This window comes from Engystomops pustulosus, chromosome 5 (genome assembly GCF_040894005.1).
Source record: "Engystomops pustulosus chromosome 5, aEngPut4.maternal, whole genome shotgun sequence".
NCBI classification, from domain to species: domain Eukaryota; kingdom Metazoa; phylum Chordata; class Amphibia; order Anura; family Leptodactylidae; genus Engystomops; species Engystomops pustulosus.
The window spans coordinates 20,367,027-20,391,717 of record NC_092415.1 but is presented as its reverse complement, the minus strand read 5'-3'; the positions used below and the strand labels follow the sequence as shown (position 1 = coordinate 20,391,717).

The following is a 24,691-nucleotide window of genomic DNA, read 5'->3' as shown; positions in this document are numbered from 1 at the left end:
CAACTAGCCATGGCCTTGATTGGTCAAAGGTGTACCCTTGGACAATCGCAGCCAAAGCTGATAGCTAGGAGTATTAATTTTCCGGATTGGCCGCTCGTCAATCCAAGCTGGATTCATCAAGCCAATCCAGCAGTTTTCGATTAAATTTCCTTGCCCTTGCCACATGATATCCAATAATTCTTCTCCAACGATCATTGGTCAGTCAACAAATTTCGAGGCCAAAGTCAGTGGTAGCACCAGTCTTCATCCATGATGTATATGGCTGTGATTAACCAATATCTATCTAGCTAATATTCATTTATCAGTCATAAATTTCAACCTCTATCTATGTTAGTCGATTCTTTCCATCTACTCTCTATCTACTGATTATATGTATCCATTTTGATATCTTCTAATCTACATTTTCTATCCCATACTTTGCTATCATCCATCTACTGTACCTATTATATCTACCCCATAATCCAAATTATTTTTCTAACCCCACACACCTAATAATCTTCTGTCATCTATTTATTTATCTCTTTTCACTCATTCTACTCCAATCAATCTTATTACCCTTTTCTAATCTATCATCTTTCTATTCAACTCTATCCATCCTCATCTAGTCTGATATGTCGTTCTAATCTATCCATACAAATCTATCCATCTCTACTAATGTTTCTACCCCAGTTTATCAATTAAGATCTAACCATTTATTTTAATGTTTCTAATCCAATTTCTATCCCAATCTGTCACCTTGTGATCTATTGATCTACAGTATCTAATATTTCCTTCCTAAAGCCTGATGAATTAACCTGTTGAAGCTCATCCCACTGTAAGATTCAATTGCAGTGCAGCTCAAAGTTGTCTATGACGAACCCATGATGACTAGGGATGAGCAGACCTGACGTTCGTGTTTTGGTTTGGGGTTCAGGTTTGGCGTCCGAACGGTCAATCCGAAAAAATGATGTCACAAACAACTAGCCATGGCTAGGATTGGCCAGCCCTTGTCTTCCATGACCATGGATAGTTGCTTAGGATGCCAATTTGCCAGATTTGCATCCGAACAGCAATATGTCCGGGTCCTGTGGGCAAACTCAAACGTCGGGTACGCTCATCTCTAATCATGACCTAATGAATAAAAACCCATAGAGAGTCAATATAACATATTAGGTTTATCTGAAGCAAATGGCAATGTCATAGAACACACATGGATAATATGTTGAGCGGTTTTCGATGGCCACCTTCACAACACGTAACTGACTCATCAATTTCCAAACCTCTACTAATCCCTTTCTGTTTTTTTCAAAGGTCTATTTTCCCATTAAAATATGAAAGGAGGGGGTGTTGAGTGATTGGGTGTAAACATGACTGAATACACCCAGAATTGCACACACACACAGCGCCTCGGGCAACATCCGCAGTAAATACAGCTCAGTCCACATAAAAATCTCATTAGATTTGATGACAGCCATTTCTCTTTAGCATTGCTAATCCAAAGTCTTTAGTTTATCAGACGCTAATGTACAGTAAATAAATTGTATATAGTTCCTTGGACTTGTATGTGCAGTAACCCAAAGCCCTTCCTTCGGTATCAACATGATTTTTTTTCCAACAAGCATGATGATGTCAGAGCAACAATAAAATTCTATTTTCTTCTTTCAACATTTAACACCACTTCTGTTGAGAGAATATTACAGGCGAACCCTTGAATATAAATCCATGTAAGTCTTTTCCTAACTACTGCAGTGTCTCACTCTTAAGTATGATTTATACCATATGAGCCGAAATACCAACAATGGTTTTATTAATATAGAACTTAGACATAAGTCTGAGTTACTTCTAAAGTCTCTTTGTTCCATCTTGTTAACATAATTCTTGCCAAGGGCTTCCCGCATTACGTTCTAGGAGACCTAAATAGATTAGGGTGTTCTCGGAGGCAGCCAACCGGGAAGAAATACAAACTTATCATACTGGATGATAGATGGAGGGCGGTCAGCTGATCGCTAAGATTTTAGAGAACAGTTTCATTCCAAGACAAATGATATAAAACATGTAGAAGTTTAGACAAAAAAGGTTCAAGACCTAAACTGCCCCTAGACACACACAGACTGTATATACACATAGACACACAAAGAGATGTTTATATGTTCTGAAATCCAACCTATTCCAAGGAGATGTAAAGAGATTGACAAAATTAACATAATATCACAACCTAAACCAAATTAACATAACCAAAGTTGGCTATAAAAATTAGTCATGGCCGGTTTCACACCACCATGTTCGGCCGATTAAAATATGGACCATATATCAAGCATATTTTTCCCAAATTCATAGCCACATAGTTCCTGTAACCATGTTTTCAGAACAGGCAGTAGTTCTCCTCCGTGCACATATTTGGCAAAAATCAACATCACAATACCCCTGAGCCATGATGCTGAACAATATACACATCGGTGACAGTCCCACATCATGTTATTTGACTTCTTGTAGGCCATGCTTGGTGGTAAGGGGACTGCCTTTCAAGGTAGCAAAAGGAGGCATTGTTTTCCATTTCCCACCTTGGGAAACATATTTGCATATTTCCCAGAATTCCCCAGTGGAGCATCAATGGTTTTAAGTCTCCTCAAGACTATAAGGCGGCCTTAATTAGCAAACTCTCCGTAAGGAGAACTATTACTTCCTGACCAAAGATTTAGTTACATACTCGCCCACAATAGGCCATAAAAGAGGTAGAGTGTGGCTGATTTTTACATTATCATAGGTGTTTATGACCATATGTGCCATGAACAGCAATTCAGTCATTGGTGAGTTTGCACCAATATACAAGACAAAATTCAAATTCAAATACATCCACTTGTTCAGTCTAAAAGGTGCCGAAATGGACAACTAGACTTCAGTCACCAAGAACCAATCAAATAAATAACCATTTGGTGTGGTAATGGGAGATAAAACAGCATTTATTCAAAGTCACCATAAAAGAGCCTATTGCTCGCCATATACTTGCAAGATCAAACAAAAGAACCCATGCATAAAAGAATAGAAAACATCCACATCCACACACTGTATATAGTGGCCACCTACTTCCTCTCAGCCAGTGTCTGAGACCAGATGGAACAGTGAGTATTCAAGACCTGTTCACACATAGTGAGAATTTAAGTCCTGTTTGCATGGTTTGGTGTTGCATGGCATCTGCTGCTTCTGTGGTGCGGTGCTGGTGGGGACCCGGGGCCCAAAGCCATAAGGGCTATGCCTGCCAGTATGGGTGCGGGGGTCAACTAGGTCTTGATCCCTGCTGGTGCTGCATGGCAGCGGCAGTGGATGCCATGTGATGCAACAGTGTAGGGACCACTACAAAGAGGTCACCATGAAGTGGTTAGTGGGCTTATGCAATATGATCAAAATGTAACTAAGAACCTCAAGTTGAAGCGTTAGGACTAGCGCAAAACGACTCGTCCCTGTAAAAAAAACGCATCCCTACTAGCTACTCTCTCTCTTAAAGTGTATGCCACTTTAAGATGAATAAATAAAGAAAGAAGTTTTAAAGAAGTGGTGAGTGCCAACTTTTCTCTTCTCCGATTTTCTATAAATGTTTGAAGAACCTCAAGTTTGTTTTGTAAATGTAGCCTAGTGGCAATAGATCATTGCATAGTGTGTGGATGTGAGGTCTACTTCTATTCTCTCCCAATGTTGGCCTACCAGATAGATAGTTACACGGAGAAGGATGGTAGGTGGGGTCCTCAGAGATGTTTAGGTACAGAGGATGCACGGGGAAACATAACTTATTGCACCCCAACTCATCACATTGTGCCCTATTGTCCTAGCTGACTCCTGCCCTATCGTCCTAGTTGACTCCTGCCCTGACAAGGTCAGTCCCAGAGCTCACCATAATAGGTGGTCTATTCACCCTGTCACTATGTACAAGAGGAACATCCCACCCCTCTGTATAAATCATGCATCCCGACTTGTTGCTGGAGGCATCAATAATGTCTCAGTCAATAACTGGCCTCGCCAGTCTTGTTATGTGTAGAAGAAGACTACTAAGACCTGAAATCGGCTGCAGAGACCACACAGGTTGAATTTACGTTGTAGCTAAAACTGAAGTAGTGTGACAGGAGATTAATCTGGTGAGTATATGTCTTTATTATGCACTTTCTACATTTTATATAATATTCAACCCGGATCGAAAAGATGGACGAGAAGTCCACGTTCCCCACTGGTAATACGATAGACTAGTGAGCTCCTTCCCTGCCTCCTATGATAAACATTCTTTGGAAATTCCATCGTTTTGTTTATATTTTTGATATATTTCACATTAGAATTTTACATTTAATATAGACAATAACATATACATAAACAACATGCGTATCCCCGTCACCATATACCTCCCTATAGACGCTGGGAGTTACATCCTATATGTCAAACGATCCAAGTTTGAAAGACATTCCCAAGAAGAAAAAACAAAGAAGTTTGATAAAAGTAGCGATAGAGCCTATAATAAGATTAAATAAACTCTGTATATGAAACCCTGTACTCCAGCTGGGAATCCCTGCGGAGACGAGAAGCAGAAGCAAAAACAAAACCACTAAAAGCAACTAAAATAAAATAAATTGCAAAGTAAAAAAAATACTGTAAATGAGAGGAATGGGAGAAGGACAAGAAAAAAAAACAGTGAAGCAAGCAAGAAGCCGTCGATTTATGTTTTCCAGAAAGTTACAATATTGCACTAGTTAATTAAAAGCTTTTATATGAAGCATAAAAAAATAATTTGGAAGAAATGCACTGGAGAAATTAATACGCAAGGTGCTGGCAATGCATAAATGTCATTTTAACAGAGGATATGTTCAACTGTATGCAGGCTGCATATATGGAATGGAAATGAGTCTCTGAGAAGCTCCTGAATTTATGAAACTTTATTATGTATTATATTCCGAAAACTTAAAGGGGCATTTCACTTTACGGAATATAAATTATGTGATCATAGAATATGATATCGTACACTCTCTAATATACATGTTGTGGTGATAAAGATAGGGAAACATCAAAATGATGAGAGTTAGGTGCTACCTCCCGTGATATTCCTCTACTTGTCCCTAAACCAGGTCAGGATGCATGGGCCATAAAACCAGTATCCACAGGATCCTATTATAAAACCAATGTTGTTCTATGGGGGATTCTTTCAACACCCACGGCAGAGGTACCGTATTTTTCGGACTATAAGGAGCACCGGATTATAAGGCGCACCTGATTATAAGGATGTGTCCCAGTTACCCACCAAGCATTGTATTGCCTTTTTTTTAGTTACCCGATGTCTTACCAAATGGGTCACATGGCAAGTTAGGCGTCACATGGTTTAGTCCAATTTATTTAATCAACTAATGCATTTTTCATAGGACATATAGGAACAACTAGTTATTAATAAAATATATTGTATTATTTGAGACAAATTATTTCTCGAAAGGAAAATAAAAACACATGGTTGAAAATCATGACCTACCCCCCCCCCCCTCTCCGTAGAGTTACTATGTAATCTGACACCTTAATAAACTTCTGTTCTAATTAGCAGCAAGACAGAATTCAGCTGAGATTACAGAATCAAAATCCAATTAGGAGGAAAGGAGGGTGGTGCTTGATTCTGATAAAAATAAATTGCAGTGTTCTTGTGTACTATCTTTTTCTGTTGATCTATGCTTACTTTGTTAAAAGTTATTGACTTTGTAAATCTGCTGTATATTATTCCCTATGGCGGCCACTATAGGCGTAGCGTAATATTGCATGTGAAATTCACATGAAGGGCAGCCATGTAATTCAAGGCTGCAGGTCCGGAGGCAGCACCCAGTAGCCCGTGACACGCGCCGGGGCCCAGACTTGCGGTTAGGGGGGTTTACAAATGAAGGCTGTTTAGGATGATAAACTAAGCCATATTTTTGCGAATCGAAGACTTTTTTAGTTTCTGAATCTTTAATGTCCCCATGTGAGCTCACTGCATAGGGGTGACTCCACAGGACCTACTGAAGCCAGGAGCCGGCCCTGCAAGGCTGCTAACATCAAGAGCAAGCGCCCAATCTGCATTCCGACTCATACATTCCCTGATAACGAGTATGAATATGGGTGATATATTGGAGTCAAACCCTTCTTAACACTGACCACATGCTGTTTGTGGTATGAAATGTCTACATACATCTAAATATTAAAAACACACAGCCAATAAATAAAAACAGAGCGTATATATCGTCTCGATAAGCTCGACAATGCAGCTGCTCTATAGAGATATGGGAGCGCACCACATAGTCAGTTGCTTGCGTTCCGCTATCTCTTGACTTGGCTCATTTTTTTTTACCGTAGAAAACAGCTCAACTTTCCAAATGATACATAATATAAAGACAAAAAAGCGCTAACCTTTCAACCAGTGCACAGTCTTCTCCGGCAGCGCCATCCATAATGCTTAATTGGCACCGGCACAATAATATACTTCAATTCTGAAGAGTATTAATTACTGGTTTATGACTCTGGGTTGTATTATTCGGGCGTTGCAGAGCAGCCCATTAAAGCCTGGCATTTCCCTACACAAAGGGGTAGTATATGTTATGTGTGATTCATGAAATTTTCATTAATATTTCAGCCAGTGCGGTTTAGTCAAGCAGAGTGGAGGAAGAGGCTTTATCATGCTCTCCCCTTTCTCTCCTCTTTTATGGACGGAGGATTTGTATGGGTTTTTTTTTTTTTTTTTTCTTGCAAAGTGCAAAGCAAGGCAGAAAATATATTTTCCGTCCAGACTGCTGGCGGTGTAAAAAGCGTAGGTTTAATGGCTGTCGAGTACACATTACATCGGCTTAGTTCACGGTCAACTTCCTATATTAAACTGAAGGCTGGTTGTAGAATTCCTTTCTATGAAAGTCTCTGGATTTACAATTTGAACGAAAAATTAAGTAAAAAAAAAATCCAAAAATGTTATAACCGTCACATATACAATTCATTTGGTTGTTTCTTTCTATCTGACAATTCAGACCCTCCACAAGGGGGAGCACTAACTGCTGTCACAGCTAATTCACATTATTAAACAGAGTCATGTCACAGAGCTACAATACAGAAGATGACAATGTAGTCTCCCTGACTTATAGTCTCATACATTCTTTAGAGAAATATAATGAGAAGGATAACTACACTGTCCTCCCAGCAGGCAGAAATGTACTGGCTCCTACAGGCTGATCCTGTGATGATGTGCTTAGGTATCATGGGATTGGTAATTGACAGCCTCAAAAGAAAAAAAAAAATTGGCAGGGATACAATTGCCCCTTAAAGAGGGCCTTTCACCACCTCACACATTAATATACCATAATATAGGGGCTGCTACATACATTCAGGAACACTTTGGTTTTTTAACCCCCACAATTGCATAGATATCCTCCCCAGTATTTGACCATTCTACTCCTCTTCACTGTCAGAGAGGAGGTTCTTGGAGTAGGCGTGTTATGATTATCTTTTCATTGTCAGAGAAGATTAGCATAACACATACCCCTGCCACTACTCCAGCGCCTCCTCTGACAGTGGAGTTTTCCATTGACTACAATGGGAGAGTGATTTTTGCAAGGGATTTCCCATCCCAAAAAAATCTATTGAGTGAACTGCCCCTATCTATGACCAAAATTAGTGTGTAGACTCCCAGAACTCCACCCCTACTGACTAAAGGAATGGTAACACCCAGTTGTCTATTTATGAATACAATTTTAGTAGAAAAAACAAGAAACTGCACATTTACAGTCCTAAGATAAGATGCCCCAAAATATTTCATTGGGAATAAATAACTTACTAAAAAATGTACCCAATTTTTTTAAAAAAAACTATACAATATACACTTACTGGCTACTGAAATGTAATGTCAACATAAATCAATTGTAAAGGTAATAGAAAAAAAATTATAAAAATAATTGAATCATCTAAAGCATAATATAGTGAGAAGTAATTACCCTGTACCCTCTAATTACCCCTCACTGGCTTTTCTATAGCCTATGCACCACTTTAATGTACCAGGGATGTAAGTAATAAAAAGCCATGATGGATGTTCTTTTAACGACCGTTTTACGGTACGTGTCAGCCAACGTTACACATGGCAAGGAAAAAAACTCAGAGAAAAAAGATTAAAATGTTAATTAGTCAAGTTATTGCTGTCAAGATCTGATGCGGCGCCCTTCTCCCAAAGTCTAATGAATTGGTGTCACCTCCTACCCGAGCTCCAGCTATTCGTCTTGTCTTTGCGGAATTCAGAGGCCATTTTATCAAAATCACAAGCGAGATAGAGAGAAAAGATTTTTAAAAAATATTATTCTTCCATGCCCTGCAGGCTCGCTGAACTTAGCAGCCAATTATGAATGTAGTATACATCCGAATCCTCATTACTTGTGACAAGCTGTGTCTCAAACCATAAGATTCCCGATTATTATGTTACTTAAAGGACTGGCGGTTAACGTTAAGGAGATCAGAGCGCGGAAAGAGGGAAATTAGCAAGAAGATTTTGGGTTAAATGTGTCTGTTATTTTAGAAATCTTTGATTTCATAGAATCGTAATAGTAGATGGTGCCATAAAGGAGTAATACAGGCAGTCCCCGGGTTACGTACAGGATAGGTTCCGTAGGTTTGTTCTTAAGTTGAATTTGTATGTAAGTCGGAACTGTATATTTTATCAAAAATTTTTTAGTCTCTGTGACAATTGGATTTTAAAAATGTTGGATTGTCATAAGAACCAGGAATAACAATAAAGCTTCATTACAGACACCTGTGATAACTGTTATAGCTGATCATTGTAGCCTAAGGATAAAGTACAGTAATTTAACAATATCCAGAGGTCCGTTTGTAACTAGGGGTCGTCTGTAAGTTAGGTTTTCTTGAATAGGGGACCGTCTGTACTGTGCCAAATTCTGGAGTCGTTATTGGAGAAACTACAGTGGCATCTTTTCCAAAAAATAACATTTTGGGGTATATTTTCAATCTTTTTAATCAGTGGTAGTGGTACTTTTTTTTAATATAAAACTGTATTTTATTAAGAAAAATAATTTTGCAGTTGATTTGTAGTTCTGCTACCTGTAGTATCTATGTAAAAGTTCAAAAACTTACAAAGAATAATTTGTTTTTGTATTTTAAACAGCAAATATGAGAAAGGGAGGAGGGGGATGTAGCTGCAATCTTTCTGCCATAGTTGCTGTAAAATGGAAAGAGGTGTGGCTCTAGTGTGATATCCGATTGGCTCAGAGCTCACAGCTCATCTCTGACATTAAAGCAGATACTGCCTGCCCCCTTGGCACAGTTGTAGAGATACAATTGAGAGTGCATTTATGGAAATGATTATGAAGGGGAAAAAATATCCAGACTCTTCACAAGTTGAGATGGTGGGAATACAATTGGCTTTTTCATGCAACTGTTTTCACCAAAATATTGTCAATAATAATAACAATATTTTTGTGGTGCCATCGAATTCCACTGGGTTTTATAAATCATGGGAGAGTGTGAGATCTATAGATAGATAAATTATTTGGATCAAAATATCATAAAGCATGATAGACCTCAAGGAAACAAATTAAGAGACACATTTATCATACTAATCACACTTATGATGGAGTTCCGCCCCCTGGCACACGCCGGATTTATCAGTAGGCTCTGGCCTCCTGTTATAACTGACCTCCAGTTAGAGCCCCTGTGCCGCCAGGGCACTTCTACGCCAAGTCTGACCAGGTAACCTGCATGGTCTGGTACTGTCCACTCGCCACCAAACCGGCATTGAGGGCAGAGAAGCCACAATTCCCGGCTCTGCACCCAGAATCACAACTAAATCACGGCTTGAACGCCTGGTCACAAGCTGTGATAAATGTGGCCCTAAGCGTTTCATTAAAAAAATGGCTTGCACCCAAGAAAAGCCTACCAGAAATCTATATGGCCAGGTTTTTAAATTTTCCAGGCTAAAAAAATACCAATAATCAAATCATAGATTAGGCCCTCAATATCACAATGCTGGGGTCCAACAGTCAGCATCCCCATAGATAGGTTTCAGCTGATGATAAACATAAAATTCAACTAGAAGCAAAGAGCTCAATTCTTACTGTTGTGGTCAAATCAGGTTACTGCAGACAAGAACTTCCCACTGAGGTCCATTTGTAATATTTGTATTTAGTGATAGTAGTAGAAGAGATCTGGTAATATCGCATTAATTTGTTTTTGTTTGTAAGAAAACTTCTAGTAATTCTCCTTTAAACATTGTTAACTCCGTTTATCTTGTTGGCTTATAGAAAGACAGATGATGTTCAGGTCCAATATACTGTATGACCACAAGGTCTATGATTCAAGGAACTAGTTGGGTATCTCACTATACAGTACAACGCGAAGATAAATAAGGCAAATAACAAGTAATAAAGTCAGTATGGCCCCCGGGTCCTATGCGGCGCAGAGCACAACATCTTAAAGCCATTACACATGATCGATGGTACATTTGTGTGATTGTTACATGGCGATGAGTAGCGTTTGGAAGACGTGAACTATTAGCTCGCCCCATTGCAGGGCTAATTGGCCAGATAAACATTGTATCGTGCGGTTGTATTTTGTAACAGTTTGTTTGGTTTGGATGGTTGAGAGGAGGGGGGAGGTGAATTGCTGCGCTTACTTAATAATAGAACATTGTTTCTATAAAACTGGACACTATGAAGGTCGCCACACACTTTAACGCAGCAAATACACTCATAGCTCAGTGCTGCCCATGCCATCTCAAAATCTAGAATTGCCCTTTAAGTGATGGAATTTGACTTTGAGTATACAGCACCCATGCAGACCTAGCAGGTAGCAAAATTCTGTGTGTAGTTTGGTCTTGTATTGCTCCAGTCCATGTAATTCTAATAAGTGAAGAATAATTTATGATCAGATACTTATACACCACAATGTGAATATGAGAAAGAGCCAGCGGTTCACATATAAAATGGGATATTGTACTGAATTACAGAGATAAAGGGCTGGCTTCTGTGCTCTGAACCGGCAGGTGCACAAGCAAACATAACAAGAAATACAAAATACAAGAGCGTTCCATACATGAGATTCACAAAGAGTGGAGTCCCTATACAGTGGTATTAATATATCCTAACAGGGAATATGGACCAGTATTGTCTGCATTTAGCCATAAGTGTGGAATCACAATCACCATATTATACAACTACGGTAGTAACAAGCCGTACATTCAATTTTTATTACTTTAGATTGTTACTCCTGGTTCCTACAGTATAACATGTCCTGTAGCATCACAGGCTGCACACACATCTCTGGATACATGCAGGACATCACGTGCGCAGTTAATACACAAAGAAAAGTTTATTGTGCTCCGGCCGGTGAGGTGAATGTAGGAATTTGTTCAGCTTCAAGTGAATTGTTTGATTTTCCTTCAGAGAGTTTAATGATCCATCACTGCCGGGAAGGGGACGGAGACACCGTATTCAACACTGGGAGATCAACTATGTAGTATCCAGACTCCGATCCATCCATCCATATATCTATCTATGGTATCTCCTGTTATCTATGCCATATCTATCAGTCTAATATCTCTCCAACTATCTATCTAGTAATCTTTCTAGCAATCTCTGTCTATCTATCTTACACTGTACAGCCAAAAATCAGGCAGAATCCTGATTTGCCTGATGTATCACTGTTTGTTTCTTGTTGTTGCGCCAGAATTATCACAAGCTAAAACCATCTGTGATGAGTTGAGTTCCTGCCTCTTATTAATCACTGTATTCGGCCTCTTAGATGTGACCCTCCTACAAGCTCCTCTCTGCTTCTCTCCCGCACCCCAGCATGAGAATGACCCCCACAGGAGCACCCAGGTGTGTGACACCCAGCACCCAGTGATCTCCTCACAATGGCTTCTCCTGGAGGGGATCCCCCAGTGCTGATCTCCTGCTGCACCCCTGTAATTCTGCACAGTATCCTCCTCAGACACCAGTGTGGTCATCCTGCTACACGGGGGACACGTCTCTGTTCTATCTCATATCTATCTATCTATCTCATATCTATCTATCTATCTATCTATCTATATCATATCTATCTATCTATCTCATATCTATCTCATATCTATCTCATATCTATCTCATATCTATCTCATATCTATCTCTATCTTCTATCTCATATCTATCTATCTATCTATCTATCATCTATCTATCTATCTATCATCGATCTATCTATCTATATATCTCATATCTATCTTTCTATCTATCTATCTCATATCTATCTCTTATCTATCTATCTCATATCTATCTATCTATCTATCTATCTATCTATATCATATCTATCTATCTATCTCATATCTATCTCATATCTATCTCATATCTATCTCATATCTATCTCATATCTATCTCATAGCTATCTCATAGCTATCTCATATCTATCTCATATCTATCTCTATCTTCTATCTCATATCTATCTATCTATCTATCTATCTATCATCTATCTATCTATCTATCTATCTATCTATCTATCTATCTATCTCATATCTATCTTTCTATCTATCTCATATCTATCTTTCTATCTATCTATCTCATATCTATCTTTCTATCTATCTATCTCATATCTATCTCTTATCTATCTATCTCATATCTATCTATCTCATATCTATCTCATATCTATCTATCTATCTCATATCTATCTCATATCTATCTATCTATCTATCTATCTATCTATCTATCTATCTATCTATCTATCTCATATCTATCTATCCATCCATCCAGTAGTGGATTATAATACCGGTGGTTTGGGCGTTAGCCTTGGGCCAAAGCTCTATTGTATCTTTATTTCTATCTTCTATCTATTTACAGTATCATACATATCTACTTACCTACATTATTTGCCTACCTATAATTTTTTATTATATAAGAAAAAAGTCCAAGCAGCACAACCAAACAATCAAAATGGTGGGTTGCCTGTTTGTCAGAACCGGGTCTCAGGTCCTCCAAAAAATATCCAAAAGGAAAAAAAGCACTCCCCCAGGCAAATGGTGGACAAAGGGGTGGATCAGCGATGGAGAAAGGCTCCTGTAATAGATGGATCGTCACATTTTATGGAATAAAGGTTCTGCCTGTGGGAGTGGTTTTTCCTCTGGATATCCTTCTATCTCGCTGTCTCGTGGATTTCCCAGGTTTATCATAATTACTATTTTGTCGTCACAAAATTTTATAAATTCTGAACATTTATTAAGTGCCAAAAAGAAGGAAATTCTTCTAATTATCTACTATCTTTGCAAAAAGTCAAAAAATGAATGTAGATATTTCCATCATTACAGATAAAATAGATATTGTGCAGCAGAATATCCGGCAGGATCGCTGCTCCGTGATTTCATTAACAAAGCGTCTTCCATGCTGAGCGTCTGACTGTGAGCTGAGCCTCTAACAATACGACTGTGAGCTCCCGTGTCCATAGCAACAGTAACTCATTCCCTTCTCTCCCCAATCACAGCGCTAATTCTCTCCCATGGCACGAAGCGCTTACACTCACACACAAAAAAAAGTTTGAAAGACTTCGGAGAACCAATGGCCTCACATCTGATCCACTAATAGGAAATAATCTGCGGATAATACACATTCCAGGCCGGACGTGTGTTATTCTAATGGGCCTCACTCCAAAGAAAGCAGAGGTAGAGGAAAACATGACACATAGCAGAGGTAGAGGGTAACATGACACATAGCAGAGGTAGAGGATAACATGACACATAGCAGAGGTAGAGGATAACATGACACATAGCAGAGGTAGAGGAAAACATGACACATAGCAGAGGTAGAGGATAACATGACACATAGCAGAGGTAGAGGATAACATGACACATAGCAGAGGTAGAGGATCAGAGGCAGCGGCCATGACACATAGGAGAGGTAGAGGATAGGAGATGGCGGCCATGACACATAGCAGAGGTAAAGGAAAGGAGGCAGCGGCCATGACACATAGCAGAGGTAGAGGATGGGAGGCAGTGGCCATGACACATAGCAGAGGAAGAGGATGGGAGGATGCGGCCATGACACACAGCAGAGGTAGAGGAAAGGAGGCAGTGGCCATGACACATAGCAGAGGTAGAGGATGGGAGGCAGTGGCCATGACACATAGCAGAGGAAGAGGATGGGAGGATGCGGCCATGACACACAGCAGAGGTAGAGGAAAGGAGGCAGCGGCCATGACACATAGCAGAGGTAGAGGAAAGGAGGCAGCGGCCATGACACATAGCAGAGGTAGAGGAAAGGAGGCAGCGGCCATGACACATAGCAGAGGTAGAGGATAACATGACACATAGCAGAGGTATAGGACAGGAGGCAGCGGCCATGACACACAGCAGAGGTAGAGTATAGGAGGCAGCGGCCATGACACATAGCAGAGGTAGAGGATAACATGACACATAGCAGAGGTATAGGACAGGAGGCAGCGGCCATGACACACAGCAGAGGTAGAGGATAGGAGGCAGCGGCCATGACACATAGCAGAGGTAGAGGATAGGAGGCAGCGGCCATGACACATAGCAGAGGTAGAGGATAACATGACACAAAGCAGAGGTAGAGGATAGGAGGCATGCGGCCATGACACGTAGCAGAGGTAGAGGTAGAGCCCCCTCTCCTCCGCACTTTCTATGATCAGGAGCAGTATGGTAGCTGTATTGTGACAATACTGGATGGTGGCAGCACCCACATCTTTAACACCTTAACCAGGTTTCACCATTTACTATCCATAAGTTATATAAACTTTACTTCCGTATGAGCGCAGCTTCTTTCTCTCCATCCTCCGCCATTTTACCCGCACATCTATAAAGAAGCCATTGTTTTATGAAGCGCAGCACAAGATTACATATGAAAGCTGTGAATGCAAATCCCACACACAGATCTATAAATAACCGGATATCACAAGCGTCGCGGTGCTGTTCATACAAGCAGCCGTGTACTTTACTGGATAACGTGAAATCACAACTTCATCTTCTGTATACTGTCACCGAATGTCATAGTCACCATCTTGTCTCTAGAAATGTATAACTGCTGGAAACGGACAGCCGCTACCCAAAGCATAACTAGACCTTTCCAAACTAATTTTTTATCTTTCAGAAATTAATAGAGCAGGTAATAATAATAAATAATAATAATTCCTTTTTTAAACTAGCGCACACAGATTACGCAGCGCTGCACAGAACTTGCCAAATCAGTCCCTGTCCACCATGTGGTTCACAATCTAATCAACCTAGCAGTATGTTTTGGAGTGTGGGAGGAAACCAGAGGACTCGGAGGATACCCATTAAAGTTATATCCATGGTTTATCATGCCTGATTTTGGTGGTAGATTTACTTTAAAGGAAATCAAACATTTCAAAAACACAAAAAAACTACAAATACTTACCTCTGCTTCTCTTCATCTCGGTGCTACCCCCCGCTAGTCTTGAAAGAGCATAATTAGCAGCCTGAAGCGCCGGACATTTTGTCCATGTGCTCCATGCTGCTAATTCTAAGTTTCTTTTGTAGGCGATACCAGCGCCGGGATCAATATTAAGAGGAGCGGAGGTGAGTAATTGTGTTTTTGTAGTGGTTGATTTCCTTTAAAGAAAGCAGCTGCTCTCTGCCTTCTTCTTTCTCCTGTAGTGAGCAGTATACCTGAAAGGCTTCTGAGGTCCACCCACATCAGAACGATAAGGAGGCTAATAATAAACTCTTTCCATACTGGAAGAATCTTTCAATGATTAATCCATCCAGGGATTGCTATTAGACACTTTATAGGGTTCTTTCTATAGGACAAAATTTGGATTTACAAAAACTGCTTGAAAAGGAAAGAAGGAGAAGAAGGCGGGAGGAGTACACGGGAACAGATTTCTTGATAAATTATATTACAAAAGTTTTCTATTGTCATCTGCACTATTCATTCATGCAATCGTGTTGAAAGTTTAGTTACACTTCAATGTCAGGTTTCCATGGTGAGCTTATATTTTCTTATAATTATATCACATATGTAAACACCAAACACCACAATTATACTCTCTCTAAACTGAGATCAAACAGCAACAGCTTGTTGATGGTTTCCTTTAAGCAAAATCTGACAATCATTCGAGGAATATATTGTAAAGCTGAGATATTTGATGATTATATAGACAATCTTAATGAAAAAGGTGGAGCATCCCTTTAACGTTTACAGGCTCCACACCTACGGCGGCTCCATAGATTATCGAGGTTGTTGAGCCGCATTTCTGGGAGGCCAAAAACAAACAAGGTTATCCCCAGCTTTACGCAGGTGTTACTCATTTCCATTATTAAAGGCATATGACAAGGGAAATCCAAGCTACACCCTGGAGGAATGCAGTTTAGCACCTTGGAATTAACCCTTACACATACACACAGAGCGGTAGCTGCCTATTTAATCAATCATTGCTGCCGAAAAACCTAGAAGATCCCCAGGTTTTACTACAGAAGGATAAATTATTGAGAAGAACTTCTGGACAAGAATGCATCAAGGTGATTGTATTATCGAGAGGGAGCAAAGACAAACCGTGCAGAATACTGGTAAATTATTCAACAGTTTCTATTCAGCATATGAGCTTCGACACCCACACATGACAGCTTGGCCATCTGACTCCCTGTAGTGTAAGACCAGGAGTTACAAAAAGCAAATAGATAACTGATGCAAGTTCAAGGGGACCCTACTAATGACTAGAAAGGGGTCTAAAGTCTATTGATTCCAACAATTCTGTGGCTCAGGAGGAATCGGTCGTCACCTGAGGTCCTAAATACGACCTTAGTCGAGAGCAGTCCCATAAAGAAAAAAGTTGCATCGTGTAGCATACAAGATTGTAGGGGTTTCAATAACTGGAACCTTAAAATGGGTCTCACATCCAACATTGCCCCAGAAAATCTTGGGCCAGAAGAAGTTCAATAGAGTGAGACTATGAGCCACCAATGGAGATGTGAGGGGCTCTTCGATTAGTGATTAGGTTTTTTTTCCAATTTTGACTACCATGAGGGGTTGTTATGACTCTTAAAAAGCAAATTTAAGATGCTTTCTCCATCTCCAGACTCAGGTTCATCTCCTGCACTCTGTGAGCCGCTGGGAGAAACTTAATCTGGCACAACATTTGATAAAGGTGGCAAATTTACAATTTCATACCTTTTTACACCCAAACATACCGTATATATTTGTGTATAAGCCGAGATTTTCAGCACAAAAAAATGTGCTGAAAAACGTCCCCTCGGCTTATACACGAGTCTATTACAAAAAAAAATTACCCACTTAAAAAAAATAAACTCAAATACTCACCCTCTGATGTCGGTGCGGCTCCCCAATGTCATCGTGTTCCGTCTTCTTTCTTCTCCGCGGCTCTTCTTCTTTCTTCCGGCATGGACGCGTCATAGTATGCGCATGCTAGAAAAATACATGGCCGCGTCCATGCCAGAAGAAAGAAGAGAGAAGAGGAGCCGCGGAGAAGAAAGAAGACGGGACGCGCTGACATCGGGGACATCGTTAAGTCGCGCCGACATCGGGGAGCCGCGCTGACATCGGAGGGTGAGTATTTAAGTTTATTTTTTTAAGGGCCGTGGGGGCAGGCTGCTGTATACTACTAGGGGCTTGCTGTATACTACTAGGGGCTGCTGTATGCTACTAGGGCTTGTTGTATGCTACTAGGGGCTGGCTGTATACTACCAGGGGCTGCTGTATACTACTAGGGGCTTGCTGTATACTACTAGGGGCTTGCTGTATACTACTACGGGCTTGCTGTATACTACTAGGGGCTTGCTGTATACTACTAGGGGCTTGCTGTATTCCCACCCTCGGCTTATACTCAAGTCAGTAGTTTTTCCCAGTTTTTGGTGGTAAAATTAGGGGTCTCGGCTTATACTCGGGTTGGCTTATACTCGAGTATATACGGTAACATAAAATATGTCATAAAGTCCTCAAAACTATTTCAGAACGTTGTAGAATTGTTCTGTTATGCAGAGATTTGAAGGGCTTTTATTTAGGACATCTATATAGGGCATGTAATGAATACCTTAAAGGTCCTACCTCGAGAACGTAGGTTTCCTAATCACCATCACAGTGTAGGCCTCAATGAGGCAATGGTCAGAATCCCATGGATGGAGTTCCAAAAATATCAGAATTTCCTTGCCTAATCATATGCCACAAATACCTAAGATAGGAAAACCACTTTAAGATAACCTCTATAACACCAGAGAACCCCACATAAGATCTTAAGCAGATCCATTACATCTTATTGAATATTGGCGTCTTATGGTTTAATGATACAATCTTCCTAATCAAAGATTTCCTTTACAACTCTGACTTTAAAAACTAAGAAAATACTGCAGCTCCTTCATAATCCTAAACATTCCAACATAATAAAGATTCTTATATGCGTTCCAAAATCCTAAATAATGGCATGCCTGAGACGTTGGTTGCTCAACTACCGGCTCGTAAAATGCATAATAGTCTTCAGTGTCCTTGGTTTATTGTTTTGCTCAAGATTCTTCTTTATTTTGTAACACACAAACCACAATCTCGCCTCTTAGCCTTTGAAAGAGATGTAACTGTTCTTTGTTCTCTTTCACAATCATTAATGATAAAGGTTTAGGAAACAATTTTGTGAACTACTGGGGGGAGGGTAATTGGTATAATACAATCTTATATTTCTCTATGGGTTATAATAAGTGAGACCTTGTTGTAGATTGAAGGATGGGAATACCAATTGTTGGATTGATTGAATTGACATCTTGATATATACATGATGGAATGGGGCAACTCTGGACCAAAGGAGTAGCCTTCAGAGTAGAAGAAGGCCATCACTGTGTGACCTGAGTGAAGATATTTCCACCCTTACCTTGGATAAAGTAGATCTTTCAATACCTCCACCAACTTCAACTCTTTACACCTATTAATAGGTTGACCTCCACTGTCACAGTTGGATTTTTTTTCTCTAGCCCCCACTGTTCCCTTGCTGCAAGCTTCAACATCCAAAGGGCTACATAGCCTTTCTCATTGAAGGTGGGTTATTCTAGACTGAAGGAAATCCCCGAGGACAATACACAGGACTGTAAAATGTCTATTTAACAAATCAGTGCAAAAACTAACAACCTCTAGGGAATATTGGGGGCTAGAAACTGCGTGTGGAGTAGCTTTAGCTCCCAAGGTCCAGCCAGGCTAGTACACGCCCCAGTAGCCTCTGCAGTTAATTTACATATTACTAAAATAAGGTTAGGTTCCAGAATTATTAAATGACAAATTCGGGCAGAGGCAGGCAGTAGCAATCTACCATCAGATCTTCTTCTGACGGTAGAATTCTCCCGGTAGGTTTCTTTTAACTAAAGTAAAGCAATTTTGTCAAGGTTCAAAAAATGTTTTAAAATTTCCTAAATCATCTAAAGTTTAATAAAATGAAAACAAAATGTACATACTTGTTAGATCCCTTTGGGATCCAGTGTTGTTTCTAAGTTGGTCTTTTTGTGATGGATAAAAATTTTTGTACCAATGGTATACAAAGAATGGGAGAATGGGTGGAGAAATGACAATGGATCGGCGTGGTATAGACAGGAAGTAAGGATTTGCAGGTAGTTTTTTAAAAATTTTTAGAACAGGGATAACCTCTTGAAATCTATCTGATGCCTTATAACAAAATTGGACATATTCCATAAATTCCCCAGGGTTACAAATACTTCACTTCCACTCAAGACACGGGAGATCTGCCCTAAAAGTGACAATAATTAAAGTAAATGAATTCTTCACCTTATTATGGGCAATGTAGAGGAGTTTACTGAACCAGTCCAGCACATCAGTTCAATGGAGGCCTCTGGGTGGAAGCCAAAGTCATTTACAATTAATTACAAAAACGATGTTCAGGCATTAGTGCCACTTAAAAATTTAAATTGGAGTAGCAATAGAGTTAGAGAAGTCACCACTGTAACATCCATCGAGAACATGTGTTGTATCATCCTAAGATATGCTCAACGGCTTTCAACGTCCTGGCACCAACACAAAGTTCACAACAGCAAATCGGCAATAAATATGCTACTTTCCCCCAAATGCTCACAACTGTGGAAACAATGTCACACTATCATTTAGCCTGGGATGCAAATTAGTCCTGGCAAATTTAGAACAGCTGCCATATTAAATCAGGTTCATAAATTATTTCCTTCGACAAAAAGTACATTCTAAATATCATATCGAGCCTCATACACATGGAGGGTACTTATTTATGATGGATGTACTCTCTACGGGCCAAAGAGCTGAAATAGTTGAAATGGTTTATCGGCTGGGACATTTTGCACAGAAAATTGATACAATTGGCATCCCAATAGTCAGCCAAAGCCAAAAAATATATCACAGTGACTCTGCATTGAAGAGTTTGTAGGGGATGGGAAATTTCTAGAAACTTATTAGGGAATGAACACTATAGCAAGGATGCCAATTATTGATAAACCAGGGTAGACACCAGCCATCACTCTAGAGGACTCAACCTGACTATGAATAAAGAGTTAAAGGGGTTGGACACTTTTCAATAAGGCTCTTCCATTAGTTTCTCACTACCTCCAGCCCATCCACATGGCATCACCCAGAGTGCCTCTCTTCTCAATGACAGGCACAGGAAGAGGGAGAAAAGTTAATCTCCTGCTACAGCTCCTTCTATTCATCAGTCCTCAGATATGTAAACAAAGATCCAAAGAGAGTCTGCAGACAGCACTTAAGCATCAAGACTGCTGAATCACTTAATGAACATTCAGGGACTATTATTAAAGCAAATCTACTATTTTGTAAAAGCACTTACAGTTAGGTGTTTTGTTGTGGATAAAGGCAGTAATTTTCTTTTATCAGGAAACTGTACAATAGAAGAAAAAAATGAGTTATAAAAATATTTAAATGATGCTTGGGCACTCTAGGGTGTAACCCCTAAGTCGCCAGGCACTTTCGCATCACATACTTATGCAAACCTCTTCTTCGCATAATTATCCCTTTCTCCTTCCCCTACCAGGGCCAAGAGCCCATGACACCAGCCGGCTATCTGCATAGTCTTGCGCATGCACAGTCTTGATACTTTGCATCGCTAGTGAGAGACTATGCCGAGAGACGGTTGTTTTCATCCGCTCTCGGTGCGGGAAAGGGGAGGGAGAAGGGGATGATTACACGCAGAAGGAATGTGCATAAGTATGTGATGCAGGAGTGCCGAGTGACATAGGGGTTACACCTGGAGTTCTTTAGCCTTATTTAAATATTCTTTAGCCTCATTTTGACTTCTACTTTAACAAAGTGGTAGATTTCCATCTAAATGCACATGGGCAACTTATGTAAAAGAGTGGCCAACCCCTTTAAATAGAAACTGTATAGAGATTTTATTTTTACCTTCTGTAGTGCTGCAGAGGAACCAAACACATACTGTTGAGTGCTCTCAAAATTTACAGGTGATGGGCGATGGTCCTAGTAACAGGCTCATCAAAGCACCTTTTTAAAGAGATTGTATCAAGTTTGAATTAGGGATAAGAATCTCATAATGGGGTTCTGCTGGCATCCCCACCAATCACAAGAAAAGATCCCTGACGATCATGAGGGGGAATCATCAATAAGGGTCCCATTCTCTCTCATAGATGGAGTGGCAGGACAAGCCTGTATTGAGGTTCGGGTTCGGCTTCTGGGCTCACCCCCTGCCAGTAATACCTGCGTTCAGTGCTGGCACCGATCATGGTGGTTAATCCTTGGCGTTTCAGGGAGTGACGATCCCAGGGAAGATGGCGATGCAGATGTGACGGTGGCATTTAGAGGGTTCATTATGGATTATGGGTGATACTGGAGGTTATCCGGGCTTGTTTACTTGTACCAAACTTGAGGTTCGAGGGTGAACACATCGGATCCAAGCAGAACCGCTCCGAACTGATCATGGTTTTAAATGTGGAAACCCCAGAAGTGCTACAGTAAGTGCTGACGTAAAATATCTATTACACTAAAATACTACACTCAATGCTCCATTGATGTCTACTGTCATCTTCCCATAAATCAAGGCCTACGTGGATATATCCTGAGGATCACAAGCGAGGTTAATGTGTTTACTGGAGCGGACATCAATTTACAGAAATTTCCATGCAGGATAACCTTTGGCGGTGGGATGAAGAGATGAAGAATGCTGACTGGGAGATTCGCGGATCGGTTCAGGGCTTTGCCTCGGCCATAATTACATCTGTGTAATAATATCTATAAGTGTATAGATGTTCCACCGTCTCCCCCATACACCGAGGCCTATGAAATATATTCTACAACACGGTAATGGCTTCCGATATGCAGTGACAGCAATGCTGCTCCAACACCTATTCGAAGAGAAGCAATTGTATGAAAGGTTTCCTCTGTAGATGACTATCTGCAAGTCATTTCCCAAAATCCACCACCGCAGTGGAAACAATGTATGCAATGTGATTATGTGCTCAGGCGGCTCTGTGGTGAGCGGAGGCATAAATGTGCTCTTATTGTACATACAAGAGCGTTCTGGAGTCAAGGATTTATGGGGCTTTTTATCATAACAGGAGTGAAAATATGTATCGTGTTGCGGGAGTAGTGTGTGTGTGTGTGGGGGGGGCTCCTTGTCCATACGAGTGGCTGCCACTTTCCTGAACATCTGCTGCTTCAGCATTTTGCATGCTAAGAACATCATGAATGAACAGGCAAAGATTATTTTTTTCGCCTTTTTACAGATTATACCCATTATTCAGTCTATTTTAGGAGTTGGCGGTATTACATATCGGCTTCAATAAGGCAAAACTAGGATCTCAACCGACTCAACTTTATGGAAGTCTGGACCAAAATGGATCTGTATCATCAGAGGATTTAGACTCTCTTACATGCTTGTTCTCTTATGTTGGTTTTTACACTGAAGCTTCAGGTGCCCAGATTGTGCCAGATCTAAATGCATACGACAATGAGTGACATTTCAGCATGGGTACAATCATTCACACTGCCCCAATGACATAATAAAGAATAATTGACAAGTGTAGTTGTCATTTGAGAGAATTTTTAATATTGTGTGCGTGAGGATGTGCTGAACAATTTTCTAATATATTCTATTATCAAATTCTGCTTACCATATTTTTCGGACTATAAGGCGCACAAAAAATCCTTTGATTTTCTCAGAAATCAAAGGTGCGCCTTATAGGCCAGTGCACCTTATATATGAACTGTACTTACAGACAACAGCTGCCTTGAACTGTGCACAGATCTGCCACCTGCTGGTCATTCATTCTTATAAATCAGGTGCGCCTTATAATCCGAAAAATACGGTAATTAAAAAAAATAAGTTCCTCCCATAGAAATGCATATTCCAGCCTGTACAGTGTGTGTCTATGAAGGCTACATCTAATATCCCTAGGTTTGGTTACACAGCTCTGAGAAGGGAGGATTTACCCCTTTACTTTCAGCTTGATCTTTGAAAATAATGTTTACCGTATTTTTCGGCCTATAAGGTGCACCAAAAATCCTTAAATTTTCTCAGAAATCAAAGGTGCGCCTTATAGGTCAGTGCGCCTTATATATGAACTTATACAGAAATGTACTACAGACAAGATGTACTGTACATTTACCAGTGTTTAATAGCTCCATCCCCAGAAATTTCCTGCACCTTCCCACACAGTATACAGGGTCCCTGGCTCCTGAAGTGCCCCCATCCTGCCCTACCCTAGCACGGAGAGACCGGAGCTGCCATAGTGCCGACCACGAAGCAATCATCATCATCATCAGTAAACAATCCCCCATACCTGCCAGCCCTGTAACAGGGGAAAGAGAAGGAGCCACAGGGAACCCCACAGGAATAACACCCTGGCTGAGGAGGGAAGGAGAAGGGGCAGAGGGAGACCGCTAAACCCCTGCTGCATCACCCTGCATTAACCCCCAGCAGCCATACCTCTGAGATCGGAGCTCTCTGACACGCTGAAGACAAGTTTCCCGGGAAGTGTAGCTGGCTGGAACTGTGCACAGGTCTGCCACCTGCTGGTCATTTTTAGGTACTGCATTTGATCCTGCGCCTTATACTCCAGTGCGCCTTCTATATAAACCTAGATGTCTTAGCAGGCATTTATTAGAGGTGCGCCTTATAGTCCGGTGCGCCTTATAGGCCGAAAAATACGGTATAGCATACAACAGCCAGGGAGAGAGAAGAATGGCGGAAGAGGAAAGATAAACCTGCCTTCAATTCTGTAGACAGATTTGCCCTAGCAACAAAGAAGTAACATTATAACTAAGGAGAACTTTGCAGTCGGTTTCTTTACCAACAAAGTAGAATTTCTTAAAGATGTCTATTAGAAAAAATGTTCACCCTACATAATATCAAAAATCATTTGGAATGATGGTTACTCTTTAAACACACAATATACACCGAGTCAAATGAGCCTCAAAGGGGGTTTAATTCCTTTATTTATATAGCGCACACAGAATACGCAGCGCTGCACAGAGCTTGCCATATCAGTCCCTGTCCCCAATGGGGCTCACAATCTTATTAACCAACCAGAATGTTTTGGAGTGTGGGAGGAAACAGGAGGACCAGGAGGAAACCAATAATCACAAGAAGCTCCAGGCTATATCAACATCTATTGAGTCGAGAGCCCCTCAGGCTCATTTCCATAATTTTAAAAGCCGTTTTTTTGTTAGGAGAGCAAAAGAAGCTAAAAGAAGAGCAGACCCTGCCAGAGGGGGCACACACCAGTATGTCAGTGTGCTTGGTG

At 40.5% G+C, this 24,691-nt stretch overlaps 1 protein-coding gene across 5 annotated transcripts in view; it reads right to left on the bottom strand.

The window, feature by feature from the left end:
- TRPS1 (transcriptional repressor GATA binding 1) overlaps positions 1-24,691 on the bottom strand; it is a 209,752-nt gene that overhangs the window by 36,806 nt on the left and 148,255 nt on the right. For 3 of the 5 annotated variants that reach the window (XM_072151293.1, XM_072151292.1, XM_072151295.1), the window contains one exon: positions 20,764-20,814. The exons of the other annotated variants lie outside the window; for them this stretch is intronic. In XM_072151293.1, coding sequence (XP_072007394.1) covers positions 20,764-20,814 — 51 coding nt within the window. The remainder of the gene's footprint in view (positions 1-20,763; positions 20,815-24,691) is intronic. 5 annotated transcript variants of the gene reach the window in all.